We start from the raw sequence: 23,821 nt of genomic DNA on the forward strand, positions 1-23,821 counted from the left end.
TCGTCCTCGTTTCCTTGGCTTAACACCCACTCTTTTTCACCTTACATGGATATCCCAGCAGCATGTGTATGTGAGTAAAAGCAGGCTGTAAAAGATTCAGTGGCAGGCAGTAAATTTGGAAAGTTTTGGTATCTTCCTCATTTTGACATCTATTCTATTTTATTTCTTTTCTTCTACTCTCTCTCTCTCTCTCTGGTCCTTTCGAGTCTACCCTGCATTCCATCAGAATCATTGTGGAGGCAGCCTGGTACTCCCCCCCTTCCTCTCCCTCTTCATCTTCATCTGACTGTCCAAGTCCCAAAAACCGACTTTTTTGCCTTCTCCGCTCTCTCTCTGTCTCATGGATCTCAAGGGTTCCGCCAAGTTGCCCCAAGAGGTCCCCAAGTTCCACCGGGCCCTGGGCCTCCCACAGTCGGACAAGAGGGAACCCACCACGGCCTCATCAGCGGCAGAAAGCTGCGATCTTTCGCCTTCCACAACCTCAGGTGGGCGGGAGTTGAAGGCGGTGGCAACAGCAGCAGCAGCGGAGAAGGACGAGCAAAGGCGGCAGCTTGCGCCCAAGAGAAGCTCCAACAAGGATCGGCACACCAAAGTTGACGGCAGGGGGAGAAGGATCAGGATGCCCGCCCTCTGCGCCGCCAGGGTCTTCCAACTCACCCGAGAATTGGGCCACAAGTCCGACGGGGAGACGATCCAGTGGCTCCTCCAGCAAGCGGAGCCGGCCATCATCGCTGCCACCGGCACGGGGACAATCCCGGCATCTGCCCTCGCCGCCGCTGGCTCAGTTCCTAACCCAGGCCCCACCGTCCTTGCAGGGGTCCACCAGAAGCCCGACGAAGCGGGGCAGGGCGCCATCGCCGCCCTGCGGCCTAACTGGGCCATGGTTGGGGCTGCAGGCCTCCCTCGGTCGCACCTCGGCTTGTGGCCGCCGCCGGTGGGTGGATTGAACTCTGGATTTTTGCTTCCGGCGGTGGCCGCCTCATCAAGCTCGAATTTTGGGGCCGGAGGCGGTGGCGATGTTTCGGCGGGCAGCTTCATCCATAGGATGGCACTACATGGAATGGAGTTGCCCAGCGCCAACCTTGGTGCCATGAGTTTCGCATCAATGTTCGGCGGCCATGGGCAGCAGCTACCCGGACTGGAGCTCGGCCTCTCACAAGATGCGCATATCGGCGTGCTGAATTCACAGGCTTTGAGCCAGTTCTACCAGCAGATGACACCAGGAAGATTGGGAGCCGGTGCTGATGGCAGTGGACGATTGCAGCAGCCACAGCAGCAATCTCATCTGGCAGAGGATGATTCACAGGAGTCACAAGACTAGAGGGAAGTTGAGTTGCAGGATTACCAGGCAGAAATTTTCAGTGTTAAGCTGAAGTGAACAGCCAATTTAAATTTTCTTTACAGTTGATTGGTTTTCTACTGTGTGTGAAAGAGAGAGAACAAGTTCACGAGTGATTCGATCTGTCTGCCACTCCTTTCTCTGCAAACCTCACTTCTCGATGTTCAGGTTCCATTTTTCCCTGTTAGTTTCTATGAATGGCACTCACTGCCACTCTTGGATTCTAATGATGTTTGTTGTGTGTTTGGAACATGCAGGTGTATGGTAGCAGAGCTGAACAGGTCAGCTTGAAACTGGGAATCTTCTTTACCTTGAGGTGTGTAGATAAGAGTTTTGGCCATATTTGATAGTTCTTGCTGTTCGGTACAGACATAGTTGTGATTGGCTTGTTTGCACAAATAAAAATTGGCATTCTTCCTATACTTCTTATTAATCACCTTGAGGACTTAACCTGAGAATTGGGGAGATAATTTCCTTCTGCATGTTGATGCTTTTACGTTAGTTTCAATATTAAAAAAAACCATTTTGCTGTAAAATACTTGCTATATCATAGTTGTTTACTGCTCTTATAACTTCATAGTTGTTTCTTTCGAAATTCTTAAGTTACATGGATCCTATATCACCATGTTATGGGCATTGCAGAATCTCAAAGTTGCTCATGGTTAACTCATGAAAAATCAATAACTCTTTACCTTGATTAGTTTGAATCAGCAAACATTGGATATTTTCTGACTATTTTTTCATTGTTTCTTGTTGATTTCCCTTTGTGGCCTTAATTGTATGAGAATATATTGGAATCTCTCTGTAGTTGGGTAAGGCATTTCTTCTGACCCATTCTTTTTGTGATGATGTTTCGATTGAAACAGACAGAAAGCATTAAAAATCAGGACTATTATTATGACAACAATCATAGAAAAAAACATGGTATCTCTTCCAATCAAAATTGTTTCTCCTCGTACTGTAAATTCCATCGTGGATGCCATACCATCACAATGGTTTGTCTCCTGGTCTTAGATCATAGATGATCATCTCATGGCTTTTTACCCTCCTCTATTTGAAATTATTCATGTTTATGATTAAGATAGAGATGGATATGAGATTTGTCTCACATTGTTGAGAATTAAAAGAATTCTGATTCCATGTATTAAATTTGACTCAGCTTAAGATCTTAAAACTTTTAGGTCACATTTGTGTATCACCATCATGAAATGTGTACTCATTGAGTAATTCCTTTACCATTATAACTGACAACATATTTTTTTCATCAGTCTCCACTAGGGATGCTGTCAAAACTTCTGCACTCATGGCTTTAACATTCAAAAACCTCTCAAGTTTAACACCAATCATCTCATCTCTATTATTTTGGATGACTACTCTAACTCCACCTTGTTTGGTGTTATGCTCACAATCTCCATCCACATTAAAATTTTCTTCTGGAGCTTCACTCTACTGAAGACATCAAAACCAATCAACTAAATTAACCAGTAATTTTGATGAATCTGACCACCTCTCCACTGTTCTGAGTCTGATCTCCCATCATCTAGGGCATGTTTCTCCTGTTCCGTATGACCCATATAGCATAGCCAATTTCTGCTTATCCATATCATTTAGACTGCAAAACATTATATTAAAACCAAAATCATGGATTGGTATCCTTGATTGCATAAAACAACTCTGTCAAGTGACTTGGCACATTAAAACATCCATTCATTCCCAATTTCAAGGTCACCGCAGATTCCAAGGACCCAATGACATGGGTTGGGATTGTAAGTTGCATAAATCTGTTAACACAGGATGATAGTGGTGAGCATTCTACTTAGTGACTGGCCCTCCATCTGATTGATGAGATTTTGTCAATGATGGCCATGAAATTTCGATTAGAAAATGTGGTTCCTCTTCCTTAGCCCCAGATTGATATAATATTTTGATTTGATTATTTACAGTAATTGTTGATCCTTTTTCCATAGACTAGGATACAATTTCAAACCCTCTAAGTCTTTGACAATGGTGTTGTTGGACATTGAAGGTGAGCTTTGAACATAGTTAAGCACTTCAATTTCTTAGCTAATTCCTGTTGTCCCAAATCCACTAAAAGTCTTATCTAATATTAGCACAAAGGAATAAATGCTTGGGTTCATTCAAGCAGAAGACTCAATGTTGTAGGTAGGGTAAAAAAGACAGCAATTTTGCATGTCAAGGAAACAAGTTAAGCTCTTAGCTATGTAATAATGGAACATTTACCTTAGCAAATCCCTTTAAGCTCACATGTCAGATTTTGCTACATAACTCAGGAATATAAACTCATGTTTCTGAAGTCCTCACATAACAGTCTATTTCTTCCTAGTGCTAATGTGTCGATTCTGAGTGAAGTGTGATTGAGCTTATTAGTTGTTTGTAGATCAATCTCTGCTCACTAACATGCTTTTTTTCATTCAAATGCTCATCAAATGCGACTCGCTTAAACTAAATTGCTAGGATCCTGATATTGTTGTCTGTCCTAATATAAAACTTCAGCTTTTTGGTGGTTCATTGAAGGTGCACCTTGGTGTCCAATAATGTTGATTTTTCGATGATATCAGGTCATTGGTATCTAAATCAGAAAATAACCTTTACGGTGCATAAATTGATCCTCCTTAAATCATGTTTTACAGGAACCTTATGTACCAAGTCATTTCTATTTTTATAGCTCATTGATGCTGTTATTGAAATAATAATTGTAATTCAAAGCCTGAGAAACATAGACACATAATATTCCAAAACTTTTTTCTTTCCTTGTTATCATAAATTCTCTGTTCTTCAATTAAAAATCAATTAGAAAAGAAAATTGTATTTCCCTTCTTTCTTTCTTTGTTTCAAAAGATTGTAAACATATTCTTGTTTTACTCAAGTGTACTCTTCTTTCCTTGGTTACATCCAAGAAAACAGTGATGTTATATGGGAACAGTTATTTGCTGAAATGAAATATACATTAGGGAATCATGGTTTTGTCTATGATCCATGAACCCATTTTTGGTTCATATATCTGTGTTACGCACTCACAAATGCTTCAAAAACTCACAGTTGTTGGGAGAGGTTTTAGAAAAGCTTTACAAATAGAGAGAATAGTTGATCATAAGATAGCTTGATCGGAATCTGAGAAATGGAGCAGTTTAAATCAGAGTTTAAGGTTTTCTGAATAAAGTAGACAGACTCTTGAACTGTGTTCGTGATGTAAGTAATCTGCTTTGGCCAACTGGATATTGAATCGAACCTTTCATCCAGTTGTGCTTTCTCGCTTTTAAATGAAGTCGTCGATGTATATTTTAATAAGTATGTGAATTTTGTTGTAGCTTATTGATTTAGCATCGACAGTGAAGAACAAATGCCATTCTTATCACCAGTGTACATTTGGAAGAATTATAGATGCATGATAAGGTGAACTCCGTGAGCTTTCAAATAAACCAAATCAAAGAGAGGAGGACATCTTATCCACGTCCATGTTTAATTAAAGAGGGAGGCCAAGTTGACAACCAAATTGTTGAAATTGATGATGAGTCCGAGATCTAATTAGTCAGCTTTTATATGTTGTATATAACTAACTATACATCAATTCAACCTGAAAGGTTAAGTTTGTTAAACTATAGATTTTCTGGACCTCTTTTCAATCTTCACTTCTCACGTATGAAACCTCTCTTAACTTTTTCTCTTATTCACATGTAGGTCGATTGTTTAGGCCACTTTTCAATCTTCACGTCTAAACTACTCTTTTTAACATTTTCTCTTCACATGTGGGTCAATTGTCTTTCCTTTACTTTGTAAGATGGTTCGATCTATTTTTCTCTTTCACTTAGGCTACGGTTTAGCATCTATCTCTTTATTTAACTATGTATTAATATGTTCCTCTCTTATTTATACATATTAGGAGAGAAGATTTTCTTCAACAGATTAGAGGATTTTCCTTAACGGAATAAAAGATTTTCTTATATAGTTAAGGAAACTTTATCCGGTATCATGCTTCCATGCTCCTATTAAGGACATCAATCTTGGATCGATGTAATATAAAAAAGTTGATGAGCGAGAGGCTTCATGAGTGAGTCGACTAACTGATCAACCGAATGGACATGAGAAACTCGTAGTTGACGAGGGACAACTTGATCTCGCACAAAGTGAAAATCGATAGCAATATATTTCATGCGGGAGTGGAATACCAGATTAGCGCATAATATGTAGCTCCGATGTTATCACAATATATTGTAGGAGTGGAGTTGATGTTGAGTTCCTTGAGCAGATTTGTGACCCAATTAAGTTCGACAGTGGCAGTGGCGATGGCACAGTATTCAGCTTCAGTTGTAGACCGTGCAATTGTCTTTTGCTTCTTGGAACTCCAACTAATTGGATTAGCGCCAAGGAAGATAATATACCCCGATGTGGATGTTTTATCATCAAAGTTGCCTGCCCAATCAGCATCGGTAAATGCATGAAGCTGAAGTGGAGAGTGTTTACGTAAGAAGAGACCATTATTGAGGATCCCCTTAAGATATCGCAGGATTCATTTGACTGCAGACTAGTGCATAGTAGACGGCCTCAGCATAAACTATGATAATTTTTTGATTGCAAAGGAGATGTCTGGACGGGTGAGAGCTAAATACTACAAGGAGCCAACGACTTGTCGGTATTGAGTGGGCTCCGTAGTAGAACTTCCATCAGACAATTTGAGAGAGTCACTAGTAGAGAGAGGAGTTGTAATCGCATTTGCGTCCTGCAAGTTTGTTTTTGATAATAAATCTTGAATATACTTTCTTTATGAGAGAAAGAGACCGGAAGATGTGAATGTTGTATCTATGCCCAGAAAGTAGTTCAAGGGTTCTAGATCTTTAAGCGAGAACCGAGCTGCCAACTATTTGATGAACGCTTGGATTTCTACGGGGTTATTGCATGTGACAATGATGTCATCCACATATACTAGAATATATTGTGACACCATGATGTTGTCGGAGAAATAACGAGGTATCAGATTTGGAGTTGAGAAAACCAACTGAAGTCATAAAAGAGCCAAGTTCTGTGTGCCAAGCTCTTGGAGCTTGACGAAGTCCATAAATAGCTTTTCGTAGTTTGCAAATATGCCTTGGATACTAAGGATGAGTGAAATCAGGAGATTGTTGCATAAAGACAGCTTCAATTAGAGTTCCCTGTAAAAAGACATTATTAACATCCAATTATCGTAATTGGTATATTGATAGGGGGAGTTTGTTGATGACAAAAGGGGAGAAGTATGTTGATTATATGTCATGATTTTTATCATGACATGTTGCTTGGATTTTTGAATCCAAGAGTTTCTATCAATATGATATATTGATAGGGGGAGTTTGTTTAAACTCTGGGAGTTAAGGTTAACTTTGTCATCGATTGGTTATCATCATCAAAATGAGGGAGATTGTTGAATCTCGGATTTTGATGATGAAACTAATCAATATGTGTTTATGTTTTAATCTATGTTTTGAGTGACGCAGGATGCTTCGACCAGGATGAGACAATTAAAGCAGGAAAATCATGTTGGGCCGGAGGAACATGTCAGAAGATTAGACGTCGGGCCGGTGGATCGGTCGACGTGTTAACAGAAGGCTTCGAGCCGTGGATTCGGGCATCGGGCCAAGAAGAGCGGACATTGCGCCAAGGATATTGGAGTTGCGGATTCAACTAGCCGATTGGGCAATAGGCCGTAGGAGAGGACGATGCACCGAAGAATCGGACGAAGCGTTGAAGTACCAATGACATGCCGGACAACTTGATTAGATGCTTAGGATTAATTGTCTAGATCGAAGTGTGTTTTACATGTGCAAGATTAACTACGATAGCATGAAGACATAAATCAAGTTTACCAGAGTCAAGTTCGATGGGTGTTCGAGAGTCCGTCGAAAGTCCAAAGAATCGTCGGAAGTGCTGCCGGAACCAACCGAGAAGGAATTAGGGACTTGCCGAAGTTTTCGGAAGTTTGCCGAAGAGATCGTCGGAGGTTCGCGGAGATCACCGAGAAGGTTCGGCTACTTGCCAAAGACTCGCTGAACTCGCCACAAGACCAGGAGCCTATTGGGAGTTCGCCGGAAGAAATCCGAGGGTGTATGGCGGTGGCATCGCCCATAAATTGAGAGGTCTGGCGGTGGCACCGCCAGTACACTATCAGTGTCAAACACTAATAGGCGGTGGCACCGCCAGCACCGGGAAACCCAAAAGTAATTTAAATTTGGAGCCCAAATTTGAATCCTCTTGGGGCATATAAATATCCCTTCATTCTTAGTAGAGAAGACACCTTTTTGATAAGTTAGAAAGTGAGAAAAAGCTCTAGCAAAGTCTTGTTTTCAATAGCTTAAGTGTTCACCTCCCTCTTTCTCTTTGAAAAATATGTAAGAGTGTGAACCACTTGTAAGAAGGTTGTAAGAGGGGTATTTGGTTCTTCCCATTCAAAGTGATTTGCTAGTGGAAGTTGGGAGCCTCATCGAATAAGGCTTCAAAAGTGGATGTAGGACACTTGACCGAACCACTATACATCGTGGTGTTCCTTGAATGTGTGAGTGTTTAATTTTCTGAACCATTTCTTTACTTAGCTGCAAATCGTTCGGTTTTCATCTCCCTACTCTTGACTACCTTTACTCGTGCTATTTTAGCTAAGTCATCCTTCATCGAATCGAAATTTCTACACATTTACGAAATTGATTTCAAACTTATGAGTTTTAATCCGCTGCACTAATTCACCCCCCCCCCCCTCTTAGTGCCGTTCCGATCCTAACAATTGGTATCAAAGTGAGGCTCACTCTCATATTTGATTTAATACCCAAGAGAGATGGCTTACTCCGTCATGCAAGAGGGTCACTCTATTACACGTCCGCCTATGTATAATGGGTCGGATTACACGTATTGGAAGACTTGTATGAGGATTTTCCTTATTTCCATAGATTTTGAGCTTTGGAATATTGTCGAAAATGGATTTCAAAAATCTTCTCTTCCGATGAGCGAATGGGATGAATCGGAGAAGAAGGTTTTTGCTTTAAATGCAAAGGCTATGAATGCCTTGTTTTGTGCACTTGACAAAAATGAATTTAATCGCGTTTCGATTTGTGATTCAGCTTTTGATATTTGGAGAACTCTTGAGGTCACTCATGAAGGCACTAGCCGAGTGAAAGAGTCCAAAATCAATATTCTTGTGCATTCTTACGAACTTTTCCGGATGAAACCAAGTGAGTCCATCGGAGACATGTACACCCGTTTCACGGATGTCATCAATGGACTCAAAGCTCTTGGTAAAGGTTTTTCTAACTTTGAACTAGTAACTAAAATTTTAAGATCCCTTTCAAAGAGTTGGGATCCAAAAGTTATGACCATTCAAGAGGCCAAAAACCTTAAAACATTTCCTCTCGAAGAACTTATTGGGTCTCTAATGACCTACGAAATGAACAATGTGGCAAAAAGGGAACTCGAGAATAACCTTCCAAAGAATAGGAAGGATTTGGGACATAGAACATTTGAAGACCACTCGAGCATAAGCTCAAGTGATGGTAAACTTAAACTACAAATAAAACAAAAATTAAAAAGCAAAAAGAACGGAACTACTTGCTTTGAACGCAAGAAGAAGAACAAAAATTGGGATGAATCGAGCTCGTCCGAAGACGAGGAAAAAATAAAAAAAGGCAAGGTAGCGAACTATGCCTTAACCGCTTTCAATGATGAGGTAATCGAAACCCCCTTAATTTATTTTGAAATTACTTGATGTTTTTCATGATGTATTTTTTTCTTAGAATAATTATTTTTCTTAAAAATTACATATTTAAAAAAAAAAAAAAAAAAAAAAATATGATCATGATCGTAATTTTGAAAATAATAATGAAAATTACATGTTTTATGTTAATGGAATAAAATGTTAGATTTAAATCTAATGATCATATGTATGTTTTTCTTAAGAAGAAAGAATGTGTATCTTGATGATTTTCGATTTTGATTGAAACCATGCTTGATGTCTTAATGAAAATATTAAGAAGTTTAATATCATGCTTAATGATGATGCATTTCTTTTGTATGGAAAACTAAGCATGAAAAGATAGATTCACCTAAAAAGAAAAATGCATGATTACAATAAATAACAAAATAATTTTGGTTGAAAATACCTTATGCTCAATGAAACCATGATTGATGAATATGCTTTATGTTTAATGATTTCTTTGCCTTGAATGTCCTATCATGATGAATATTTTGAAAATAAATGAAATCATGTTTGATTTGAAGTAATGCATAATGATCATGCTTAATGAGTTTTCTTTCGAAATAATGCATAATGATTTTTATGATTTATGGATTATCGATTTTCACGATAATAAAAGTGGTTTTTTCGGTTTAAAAAATGATGTATGTTTTGATTTGACATAAATGAAATAGGCATGCTTATATGAAATAGTGTAAGCGTCATGCTTGGCGATTGTATACTTAATGATGCATAAAGTTATAATGAAAATATTAAAATTTTGAAATCATGATTTGACGATTTTATGCATGAGATTTTAAAGTTATACATGATGATTTTTGTGGTTTATTGATCTTGATGGTTTTCATGACGAAATTTATTTTTCGATCCTAAACGTTGATGCATGGTTTTAACATAAGAACAAATATTTGAGCATGCTAATATAAAATCAATCATATAAATTGAAACAACTAAAAAGAGAAAAGTAATTTTCTTAAAAAAAAATTTTCTCAGTTTCATCTAACCACGATTTTTATCTTGATTTCTGAAAATTATAACTTGAAAATTTATTTTATAAATCAAGATTGTCTATTATGATTCTTTCTTTTCACTATTTGAGTTATTAAAAAAGAATCATAATATGTCTCTTGATATTCAAAATTCATGTTCACTATTTATGCATCTTATCACCAAAATTCTTTTTGATATTATTCATGTGATGATATGAATGCATGAAACCTCATGATATGATTTTTATACAATTTCGTGTATTCATGAAATATTTATCTCATCACCCAATTAATTCTTCTTGATGTTCCTAATGTGATGAAATGAAATTATGCATGAAAGACAAATGAGAAGTTAATGATCATGCATGATAGGATGTAATGAACTTTGACGGTTAGATACCATCAATTGAAAAGCTATGATCATGTTGCCAAAATGATGTATCATGAATGCTTGAATATCATGTATCATGTATGTATGATATACTCATAATGTATGTTTGAATTAAAAAAATATGATGATGCATAATGATGAAATTATGTAATGAAAATATTAAACATTTTGAAACCATGTTTTAATGTCATGCATAATGATCATGCTTAATAAATTTTAAAATTATGCATGGTGATTTTTAAGTAATTTATGGATTATCGATTTTTATCATGATGAAATTTTACATTTTTGGTTTTAAGTATGATGCATGTTTTCATACAAAAAAACATGAGCATATTGATTTGTAATCATGTTTAATGGTTTTATAATTCGAAATTATGCATGATGAATCTTGTGATTTACGGATTATTGATTTTTACCATAATGAAAGTGCTTTATTGATCTTTGTCATAATAAATCATACACTTTCGGTTTTAAACATGATACATGTTTTTATTTGGTATAAATGAAATAAAATCATATGAATTGAAACAACTAAAAAGAGAAAAATATTTTTTTTGAAAATTATTTTTCTCTATCTTATTGATCTTGATGATTATTATGATAAATCTATGTATACCATTTTGAATCTCTTGAAAGTAATGTTGAGATTTCGATGAATTTGACGATTTGAATTTGAATGAGTTTGTATTCAAATCATGATCTTGATTTCTTGGATTTATTACTTGAGATTTTTTTTTAATCACGATCTCTTCTTTGTACACCTATAATTTTTATTATTTATAAAAAGAAGAGATTTGATAAAATGAATCATGTCTTTTGTAATTCAAGAGGTCTTATCTTTTATAACATGATGCCGTTGGATTTATAGCTTATATGCCTTGAAATAATTAAAATATTTTGTACTATTTTGTTCTTCCCTTATTCTTTCTTGTTTACAATGATAAAATGAGAAAAGTTATGATCATGCATGGTAGGATGCAATTTGATAGATTAATAACATGATGATTTAAAATATTTATGATTTGGAATGATACATATGCTTTTTATTATGATGATGTATGTGATGTATTGCATATGATGTGTATCATGAATGCTTTAAATGATAAATGTTTGGTACCAACAATCATGAAGTGATAAATACTTAAAAATGTTGATTTAATGTTCGGTATCATGAATACTTTATTATCATATATGAAAATAGTGATAAATATTTTGAAAATAAATATTTGTATCATGTTAGATGATTTTACATTTTGTGCATGATGAGTTATAGTGATGATTGAAACAATGATTGAAATAATATGAATGATGATTTGGAATCATGCATATAATGATGAGTTTATATGTTTTAAAAATATATATGATGATTTGATATTATGCATGCAATACTTTAATGTATGATAATGATGCACGCAATGATGAAATATTCATGATAAAATAATTGGTTTGACATTCAAGACTTAAATTTTCATCTATGCTATTTATTTTTATCATAATTTAAAAATTAATGTAAAGGGTCTTCCCTTGTTTTTGACAATGATAAAGGGGAGCATACATGCTAGAAAGCTAATTTGCTAGCTCGCACAATTCAAGAAAAAAAAGCAAAAATTACACTTCTCAAAAGAGAAGAAATTGCTATCTTGAACATCACTAAGGGGTGCTATCTTACCTATCTCAAGAAGCAAAAAGTTAATTTGCACATCTAGCAAAACTTATATTTCAAGAAGCAAGAGTTGCTTTCTTGAACATCTCAAAATTTTTAGCTTGCGTGTCTTAAAATGTTGAAAATTTTTTACTAGCTTGTATATTGTAAACTTGCTATCATACTACCATGTATATCTATGATGATAGTAAACTTGCATGATGATAAAAATGGATATTATGTTTTTCATGCAATGAGTTGAACTTGTATATCACAAACACTTGATTGTGGTACTTCTCCTTTTTGTTGATGACAAAGGGGGAGAAGTATAATTATATGTCATGATTCTATCATGATATGTTGCTTGGATTTTTGAATCCAAGAGTTTCTATCAATATAGTATATTGATAGGGGGAGTTTGTTTAAACTCCGGGTCGATTGGTTGTCATCATCAAAAAGAGGGAGATTGTTGAATCTCGGATTTTGATGATGAAACTAATCAATATGTGTTTATGTTTTAATATACGTTTTGAGTAACGCAGGATGCTTCGATCAGGATGAGGCAATTAAAGCAGGAAAATCATATTGGGCCGGAGGAACATGTTAGAAAATTGGACGTCGGGCCGATGGATCGGTCGACGTATCAACAGAAAGCTTCGAGCCGTGGATTCGAGCATCGAGCCAAGAAGAGTATACATTGCGCCAAGGATATCGGAGTTGCAGAGACAACTGGCCGATTGGGTAATAGGCCGTAGGAGAGGACGATGTACCAAAGAATCAGACGAAGCGTCGAGGGACCAATGACATGCCGGACAACTTGATTAGATGCTTAGGATTAATTGTCTAGATCGAAGTGTGTTTTACATGTGCAGGATTAACTACGATAGCATGAAGACATAAAGCAAGTTTACCAAAGTCAAGATCGATTCAAGTTCGATGGGTGTTCGAGAGTTCGCCAAAAGTCCGAAGAATCATCGGAAGTGCTGCCGGAACCAACCGAGAAAGAATCAGGGACTTGTCGAAGTTTTCGGAAGTTCGCCAAAGAGATCGTCGGAGGTTCGCAGAGATCACCGAGAAGGTTCAGCTACTTGCCAAATACTCGTTGAACTCGCCACAAGACCGGGAGCATACTGGGAGTCCACGGGAAAAAATCCGAGGGTGTATCGGAAGTCCGCCGAAAGTTCGCCGGAAGGAAACTCAACATTGCCGATTAAAAACCTGCTTAGGACTGTCTTAATTTCATAGTTTACATATAATTAGGGTTAAAATTAAGGGTTAATCCTATAACCTGATTAGGGGCCAACTAGGCCCTAATATAGATTGGTTTGGGCCAAATTAGGAGCCCAACCAGTGATTTGTAAGGTCGGGCGGTGGCACCACCCAGAACCCGAGAGTTCCAGCGGTGGCACCACCAGTACACTGCTGGATTGGGCGGTGGCACCGCCCAGAAACCAAGAGGTCTGGTGGTGGCACTGCTAGTACATTGTCAGTGTCAGACACTAACAGGCGGTGGCACCGCCACTAACAGACGGTGGCACCGCCATCACCGGGAATCCCAAAAGTAATTCAAATTTGGAGTCCAAATTTGAATCCTCTTGGGGCCTATAAATACCTCTCAATTCTCAACAGAGAAGATACCTTTTTGATTAGTTAGAAAGTGAGAAAAAGCTCTAGCAAAATCTTGTTTTCAATAGCTTAAGTGTTCACCTCCCTTTTTCTCTTTGAAAAATCTGTAAGAGTGTGAACCACTTGTAAGAAGGTTGTAAGAGGGGTATTTGGTCTTTCTCCTTCAAAGTGATTTGCTAGTGGAAGTTGGGAGCCTCATCGAAGAAGGCTTCGAAAGTGGATGTAGGTCACTTGATCGAACCACTATACATCGTGGTGTTCCTTGAACGTGTGAGTGTTTAATTTTCTGAACCATTTCTTTACTTAGCTGCAAATCGTTCGATTTTCATTTCCCTACTCTTGACTACCTTTACTCGAGCTATTTTAGCTAAGTCATCATTCGTCGAATCGAAATCTCTACACATTTACGAAATCGATTTCAAACTTACGAGTTTTCATCCGTTGTACTAATTTACACCCACCCCCACCCACCCCACCCCCCCTCCCCCCACCCCCCTCTTAGTGCCGCTCCGATCTTAACAGTAATTGTCAGCCCTTTGTGGTAGCTAGACTTAGGATAAGTCGGATTTTAGTTGGCTTAACAACGGGACTAAATGTCTTAGTGAAATCAACTCCAAGTCTTTGATGAAACCCTTTGGCGATGAGGCATGCCTTATATCGGGCAACAGAGCCGTTTAGATTCCGCTTAATTCGAAAGACCCACTTATACCTGATGAAATTTTGTGTATGATGAGAGGGTACTAGATCCCATGTTGAGTTATGGAGGAGGGCATTATATTCCTCACACATGACGCTATGCCAATGCGAAATTTTTTGGCTTTGAGTGAAGGTAGTAGGTTCAATTGTAGTGGACGAGGAATCCATGATAGCATGGAGGTTAAGGACTTGACGCGGTTTGAAAATACCACTCTTAGAGCGAGTGGTCATAGGATGGTTGGAGACTACGGGATCATGAGGTTGTGTTAGCGGAGTAAGTGGTTGGGAAGCACTAACACAGGCCGGGTCAGGTGGAGGTACGTCAATGTCACTTGACCGAGAAGGAGGTAAAGATAATGGTTGTGTTTTTGAACTAAGTACCCCAACATTTGGAGAAGAAAGAGGTAGAGTAGGAATGGAGGGAATGGGCAATTGCTGAACTGGAGGAGTGATATATTGTGGATCATGAGGGGAGGAATGGGACGATGTCATGGGAGGCTCGTCCGATTGGTTCGGAGGTATATTCTAGTGAGGAATGGTTAATGAAGTAGTCCGCATGGAGAATAGGTATGACTTTGGAAAGGAAAAATAGACCCAACAAAAATAATATGACGTGATATAAGGACTTTGTGAGTGCGGAGATTATAGCAGCGGAAAGCATTATGTTCAAGAGAGTAACCTATAAAGACGTAAGGATTAGATCGTGATGTTAACTTATGAGAGGCGTAGGGACGTAACCATAGATAACAGAGACAATCGAAAACTCTAAGTTTATGAAGGTTTGGGGGTTTGTGAAATAGTATGTCAAAGGGGGACTAGTAATATATGACCGACGTAGGCATTCTATTAATAAGGTAGACGCTAGTTTGAAAGGCTGCTATCCAGAAGGTGGAAGGCACGGAGGCCTGATGTAGAAGAGTGAGCCCAGTTTCTACTATATGTCGATGTTTGCATTCGACAGAGCCAACAAGTTGAGGAGTATGTGGGGGAGACTTGAGGTGTTGAATGCCACAAGCTGAGAGATAAGATGTCAAGGCTTGATATTCACCACCACCATAAGAGTAAACCATTTTGATTGTAGACTGAAAGTGATTTTCGACCAACTTTCGAAAGGTCGGGTTGTGCGCCAGCAGCAACTACTGGTTGGGAAGCGGCCGCGGAGTTGCGTCAAGGAAAAGAGGTTGGCGTCGGCTACTGCTAGCTGAGGGAGCTTCGGTTTTTGCTTTTCTTGTGAGAGAAGTAGACATCGTAGCTGGAAGGGAGGAGGATGGGGAGGAACTGCAATGGAGGAAGGAAATCAACACCAGTCCTTCCGACTTCCACACCGACACACCCAGATGAGTAGTGGAAGGCTTCGATACAGCTGCCTACATTCGCAAGGGGGAAAGCTCTGATACCATATTAGAAAAAGGATAAAGACAAACGTTATAGAAGAAGCTGATGTGTATTAACATGTCCCTCTCTTATTTATATAGATTAAGAGGGAGGATTTCTCTCAACATATTAGAAGATTTCTCTCAACATAGTAGAGAGATTTTTTCATATAGTTAAAAAAAGTCTGCTATCACTGATTCCATCTTGAAATTGAAGAGATCAATAATGGGTATGAGTTTAATTGATGAGATCAATAATGGGTATGAGTTTAATTGGTTAAGGTTAACATATATAAGATTAAACACTAATTCAACCTTAAGACTTAGGTTTGTTAATATGCAGACCAAACCCAATACAAATCATCCGATTCTTTAAGTACTTTGCAATGTGAGACTCTTGTCCTCCTTTCAGTCCTCACGTCACATATGAGATTCCTATTTATATGTGGTTGCATTGTTTTCCTCTTTAGTGGTAAGCTTAGGTCAAACTACAATTCAACTAATTTTTCTGTCACTTGGCTGCAATCAGCATTTAGCTCACTTTTTTTTTTAAATGCAAACTATTATGTTGAAATTGCTGAGATCAATGATGAGTCTGACTCTAATTTTTCAGGGTTAATACATATAAGAATAAACACTAATTCAACTTAAGAGTTTAAACTTATCAAGATGTGGACCGAATCCAATACAAGCCCACCTTATTCAATGTGAGATTATTGCTAGTCCTCAATATCATAAATATTATCTTTTAATATAATAAAAGATAGAAAGAGGGGAGAAAAAAAGGATGAATTTTTAAGAAAAAACTTTTCTTTTTAGGTTTTTCTTACGAATAATCCACATTTTCAGAATTTTCAAATAATCTTATTTTTTATATCTAATACTTAGAATATTATTTTTCCTTTCTTTTCCTATAGATCGGTCATCCTATAAACTAATCCAAAGAAAAAAATAAAAGAAAGAGTGTGAAAAATAATAGATGACTTGGGCTTTTCAGATATTATGTGAAAAAATATTGTTTGAGAATTCTAAAAATTAGGGACACTTCTCAGAAAAAAAAACCTAAAAAGATTTTTCATTTATAGAATTCATAGAATTAAAAAATATATATATATATTTACATATATATATATATGCATATATATATATATATATATATATATATATATATATATTTACATACATATATATATATATATACATATATATACATATATATATATTTATATGTATATATATATGTATATAAATACATATATACATATTTATATATACATATATACATATATATATATATATGTATATATATATGTATATATGTATATATATATGTATATATATATATATGTATATATATATATATATGTATATATATATATATATATGTATATATATATATATATGTATATATACATATGTATATATACATATATATATATACATATATACATATAGATACTCTAAAATGGAAAACCAATAGCATAAGTTCATCTAAGTCCAATTAAAGACTTTCCAAGAATTTTCAGTTCTATTGGATTGCAATGTATTATTTTTTAAATTTTGGATAAAAATAGTGCCTCCCATATTAGAAAATATTTTTTCTGCCCTAAATTTTTACCTAGTGTTTTGGCATGGATCATGATATTTATGAGGAAATAAAAAATAGTTGACCAAAAATTAAAAAAAAATGATACAGTTCTATGCGATATACTATTTTTTAGATTTTGGGCAAAATTAATGCATTGCATATTAGCAAATACTTTCTCTAGCCCAAAATTTTATCTGGTATCAAATGTTAAAAACTATTGCATGGATCCTTGATATTTCTATGGAAATAGAAAAAAAAAGGCTAAAAATAAAATGACGCGTAGTTCACCAGCTGAATAATTCATTAAAATATCAAACAAATTGTAAAATAAAAAACTAATGACATATGTCCATTTGGATCTAATTAAAATATTTTCTACAATTTTCATGTCTGGTGGACTAGTCCTTCAATTTGCTGAAATATTTTTTTATTTTATGTAAAAAAAATACATCACATATTATGAAATACTTTTTCTAACCCAAATTTTTTAACCAATTTAACGTTGAATCTCGGATTTTGATGATGAAACCAATTGATAGTATTTATGATTTGATCTACGTTTTGAGTGACGCAAGATGCTTTGATTAATGAGAGACAATTAAAACAGGAAGAATCATGTTGGGTCGGAGGAAAACATGTTAGAAGATTGGACGTCGGGCCGGAGGATCGGTCGACGTATCGACAGAAGGCTTCGGTCCATTTGGGTATCAGGCCAAGAAGAGCGGATATTGCACCAAGTATATCAGAGTTACGGAGATCAACTAACCAATTGGGCAATAGGCCGCAAGATCGGATGATACGCCGAAGAATCGGATGATGCATCGAAGAATCGGACGAAGCGTCACTGGACCAATGACATGTTGGACAACATGATTCATGTTTTGTAATAATTGCCTAGATTGAATTGTGTTTTTGTGTGTGTAGGATTAACTATGATAGCAAGGCATAAACAAAATGAAGTCCCAAAGTCAAGAACGTGATTTCGTTGGGAGTTCGAGAGTTCGTTAGAAGTCCGGACGTTTGTCGGAAGTTCTGCCGGAACCAACCGAGAAGTCCAAGAGCTTGCCAAAGAAGCTCGTTGGAACTCGCCAAGAAGATTATCGTGAAGTTCAGGAGCTTGCCAGGCGGTAGTACCGCCTAGTGGCAGATCTTGTGATCGTAGTACCGCCTAGGAACGACTGTGGTACCGCCAGTACCCAGGAAACCTAGGATGAGACTTTTTTAGGCTCCAAGTTTGAATCAACTTAAAGCCTATAATTACCCCTCTCATCCCTGGTTAACTTACACAAGCATAGAGAGTTTAAAAGTGAGAAAACGTTTTAGAAATCTCTTGAGAAATCCCCTCCTCTTGCTTAAACTTGGAATTCTGATTAAAGAGGAGTGTGTGCTTGTAAAGGTTGTCTCCTAAACCTATGAAAAGGAGAAGAGGGGTGTAAGAAGGAGATTGATCTCAGCCTATTAAAGAAAGATCGATAGTGGATACCGATGGCCTCGACGGAAGAGGAATCGGTGTAGTGGATGTAGGTCACGACGATTGAACCACTATAAAAATCTAGTTTGCCTTTTTTTTTGTGCAATTTATCTTTCTGCAAACCTCCTTACTTGCTTACTGCTTTCAATATATTTACGAATACGCTTTCAAGTCAACATCTTCCGAAATCGATTTTATCGTATGTAACGAAGAATTTTCAGAACCGTGATTTTTACCGCTGCACTAATTTATCCCCCCTCTTAGTGCCGACTCATTCCTAACATTTAAAAGCTCAAATGTGAAAAAACATTACATAAATGTATTATTTTTCTATGAAAATAGAAAAATATTTTCCAAAAATAAAAATAACACATAGTTCACATGTTGAATAATTTATAAAAATATCACGAATATTTTAAAAGGGAAAGCCAATGACATATATCCAGCCTAATTCAAATATTTTTTAAAAATTTTAAAACATTTAGATTAGTCCTTTAATACCATGAACTATTTTTTATTTTAAAACAAAAATAGTATATCACATATTATAAAATATTTTCTCTGACCTGAATATTTACATGGTATTTTGGACTCATTTAGAAAATCAAATGTTAAAACATATTATGATATTTATGTGAAAAATAAAAAAAAGGGATAAAAATAAAAATTAACACACAATTCACAAGTTGAATAATTGATAAAAATATTAAAAAATATATCCTAAAAATAGAAAACTACTAACACTGTTTGTGAAGCTTAGGTAAGAATAATACATCGCATATTAAGAAATATTTTCTAATCAAAATCTAATTAAAATACATTTGAGTCTAATTAAAATCTTTTCTAAAATTTTCAAGTATATTGAACCCGTCCTTCAATGCAATACACTGTTTGTGAATTTTAGGCAAGAATAATACATCGCATATTAAGAAATATTTTCTTTGACATAAATTTTTTCTAAGTATTTTGGATCAATTTAGAAACTCAAATATCAAAAACATATTACAAGCTCAAAAATAGAAAAAAAGTTATCCAATTCTAGAAAGTGACACACAGTTCATTAAATGAATAATTCATAAAAACATCAAAAAAGTTTATAAAATAGAAAACCAGTAACATATATCCATTTGGGTCTAATTCATTCATTTCTTAAAATTTTTAAGTATATTGGATCAGTCTTTTTGTGTAATGCACTATTTTTTTAATTTTAGGTAAAAACAATACATCATATATTACAAAATATTTTCTCTGGCCCAAATTTCTACTTGATATTTTGGATAAATTTAGAAGCTCAAATATCAAAAATATTGCATGAATCCATAATTTTTCTATGAAAATAAAAAAACGTTGGTCAAAAATAAAAAAATGGCACATAGTTCATAAGCTGAATAATTCATAAAAATATTAAAAATTTATTAAAATAGAAAATCAATGACATATATCTATCTAAGTCTAATTCAAATATTTTCTAAAAATTGTAGATTATTTAGAATAGTCCTATAATGTGATGTATTATTTTTGGATTTTGGCAAAAACTATGAATCACACATTAGAAAATATTTTCTCATGCTCAAATTTTTATCAAGTGTTTTGGACCAATTTAGAAGCCCAAATTAAAAAAAATATATTATATAGATCTATGGTATTTCTATGGACATGAGAAAAAGTTGACCAAAAATAGAAAATGACACAGTTCACAAGCTAAATAATTCATAAAAATATCAAAAAAATTCTGAAATAGAAAACTAGTGACATGTCCATTTAGTTCAAGGCCTTTTTAAAATTTTTAAGTCTATTGGATTAGTCATTCTATAATTTTTTTAATTTTAGATAAAAAATAGTACATTTTATATTATGAGATGTTTTCTTTGGCCCAAATTTTCATCAAGTATTAAGACCAATTTAGAAGTTGAAATATCAAAAAATATTACAAGAATCCTATTGAATCTCATATTTTAATGATGAAATCAATTGATGAGTTTATTAAACTAAATATGTTTTTGAGAGAAGTGACATAGGAAATACTTCGATCACAAACTTATTGTTAAATATCGGATTTTGATGATGAAATCAGAAGTTATGATATAATTAGTGTTTGAGTGACGCAGGACTAACTTTGATCATGGAAAGGTAAATCGATTGAAGTAGGAGAATCAGGCAAGGCATTGGGATGGAATAGATCATGTCAAAAGATTATATGTCGAGCTAGAGGATTGGTCGACGTACCGGCAAAAGGCTTTCGTGCCATGAGTTCAAGCATCGAACCAAAAGAATCAGATATTGTGCCAAGGAGATCAGATGTTGCAAGAGATCAACATGTCAATGGATCGGGTAATACGTCGAAAGAGAGAATGATGCACCTATTAGGACCGATTTAGCACTAAGAGGGGGGGGGGGGGGTGTGAATTAGTGTTTTTGTAAAAATTACGTCAATTCAAAATTTTCATTCGATAAAGACCGTATCGAAAATAAGTTTAACTTGAAATTTTTATAGAGTAATTTTGTTCGATAAAGGCCGTATCGAAAATGAGTTTAACTTGAAACACTCATAAAGTAGTGAGCAAGTAAATCAATTAGTAATGAGAATGAAAAGCAAAACAGAAATACAAACCGAGTTTATAGTGGTTTGGTCGTTGCGACCTACGTCCACTCCCAATTCCTCTTTCGTCAAGGCCACCGGTGTTCACTAATGATTTGTTTTCAATGGGCGAAGACCAACTACACTTACAACTATTTTCTCCTTTTCATGGGTTTAGGAGAGAACCTTTACAAGTCTCACACCTCTTTTAGAATAATCTCAAAACTTAAAGAGTAGGGGGATATTTAGCACTTTGCAAAACATTACAACATAGAATCATTAGGCTTTTTGTTCACTTTTTGTGCTTTCTCAAACAGGAAAGAGTGGGGTATTTATAGACTCCAAAAGGCTTTAGAAATGAAGCCAAAAAAGATCTCATCCCAGGTTTTTGGGGTACTAGCGATACCACTGACAGTACTGGGTGGTACTACCGCTTGTCATACTGACAACTAGCAATTCTACCACCCAGTTTATGTGGTACTACTGCCTAACAAATAGGATATCATTTGTACTAATGGTACTACTGCTAGTTTAGGTGATACCATCACCTTAAATAGTTTGGGAGAATGTGTTTGGGCAGTATCACTACCTAACACCGACGGTACCACTGTCGGGTCCTCTAGAAGAAGTACATTTAGTACTTTTCTAGTTTATAGGTGGTTCCACCACATAGTCTGGCAGTGCCACTACCTGACCTAAACCTGAGTCATTGAATGGGCCTCATAATGGGCCCAACTCAACTCTAAATCAGGCCTAATAGGCCCCTAATTGAGTTAGTAGGGTTATACCCAAAACTAACTCAATTTATGACCTAACTACAATAATTAAGGTATAAACAATTACAAGACAAGAATCTAAGTTGTCCGACATGCCATTAGTTCATGCGAACTCCTAGCGAACTTTCGGCGCGTCATCCGAACCTTTGGCATATCGCCTGATCCATCGGCATGTTGACTCTCACAATGTCCGATCTTGATGCAACATCCCATTCTTCCAGCCCGATGCCCGATCATTGACTCCAGCCCAATATTTGATTCTATTACTTTAATTGTTTCATCTTTTTATGATCGAAGTTAATCTTGCATTACTTTTCTCAAAGCACTGATTAGATCATAAACTCATCAATTGATTTCATCATTAAAATTTGGGGTTTAACAATCTCCCCCTTTTTGATGATTACAATCAATTGATAATAGAGTTTAAACTAAACTTCCCCTATCTATATGTCATATCGAAATAAACTTTAAATTCAAAACAATAATGACCTTCTAATCATAATACCTTTGAATTCAAGTCAAAAAAATCATGAATCATAGTGATCATATTTAACACATCATATCATATATATATATATCATTGCATAAGTTGAAGTATTGCATGCATAATTTAAAGATATAAAATCATCACTTAGGTATATCATGTATGATACCAAAGCGTTAACATTTTTAAACCATCATCATGCATGATATAAAATCATCAAGCATGATACCAAGACTTTTAACATTTTTAAAACATCATTACATCATTATTTCTCCCCATTTATTATCAACAAAATGAAGAAAAGTGCAACTAGCAAGTTTTTAAAAAAGAATACAAGCTAGTAAATTAGTAAGTTTTTATATCATTTTAGAACATGCAAGCTAGCAAGTTTTACATCACTTTAGAACATGCAAGCTAGTAAGTTTTTTGAGATGTGCAAGCTAGCATTTTTGCTTCTCTTAGAGATATGCAAGCTAGCACTTTTGTTTCTCTTGAGATATGCAAGCTAGCACTTTTGTTTCTCTTGAGATGTGTAAGTTAGCACTTCTTTTTTTTCCCCTTTGTTATTATAAGAATAGAAAGAAGAAGAGGGAAAGAATTCGATGGTGCAAAAATTTCAATCATCACATGAATGGATGAAAGATCAAGTTATAAATATGAAATATCATGAATCATTTTGATAAGTCTTCTTTTGTAAATGGTGAAAAAAGAGAATTATAGGAAATGATCTTGATTCAAAAAGAAAACTCAAGTCATGAAAGTCGAGAAATCAAGATAATGATTCGAAAAATATATAAGAACAATTCATGTATTTAGAAGATTTAACATGCCTAATTCTCTTCTAATAAAATCAAATTATTTCTCATTTAATGATTTTATAAAAATATCTACTAATTGATGTTTTATATCATATATCATAATTATTAACATGATCTCTAATAAAATGATGATGTCTAATATCAATATATTTAATTCTAGAATATTGAATGAGACTCTTTGTTAAACATATTGCACTAGTATAATCGTATTTTATAGGGATGTTTTTCAAGTGAAGTCTATAATCTTCTAACGTATTTTTCATCCTAATAGCTTATGCACAACATGCACCAACTGCTACATATTCAGCCTTAGCTGTA

The 23,821-nt window shown here is 35.5% G+C and overlaps 1 protein-coding gene across 1 annotated transcript; it reads left to right on the forward strand.

Moving 5' to 3' along the window:
• The first annotated feature begins 204 nt into the window (after positions 1 to 204).
• On the forward strand, positions 205 to 1,761 carry LOC135599064 (transcription factor TCP20-like). Its single transcript, XM_065093756.1, has 2 exons — positions 205 to 1,507; positions 1,597 to 1,761. Exon 1 carries the CDS (start codon positions 341 to 343, stop codon positions 1,319 to 1,321), a length of 981 nt encoding a protein of 326 aa, XP_064949828.1. The 5' UTR covers positions 205 to 340; the 3' UTR covers positions 1,322 to 1,507; positions 1,597 to 1,761.
• The last annotated feature ends 22,060 nt before the right edge of the window (positions 1,762 to 23,821 follow it).

Source organism: Musa acuminata, chromosome BXJ2-1 (assembly GCF_036884655.1).
Source record: "Musa acuminata AAA Group cultivar baxijiao chromosome BXJ2-1, Cavendish_Baxijiao_AAA, whole genome shotgun sequence".
Taxonomy (NCBI): domain Eukaryota; kingdom Viridiplantae; phylum Streptophyta; class Magnoliopsida; order Zingiberales; family Musaceae; genus Musa; species Musa acuminata.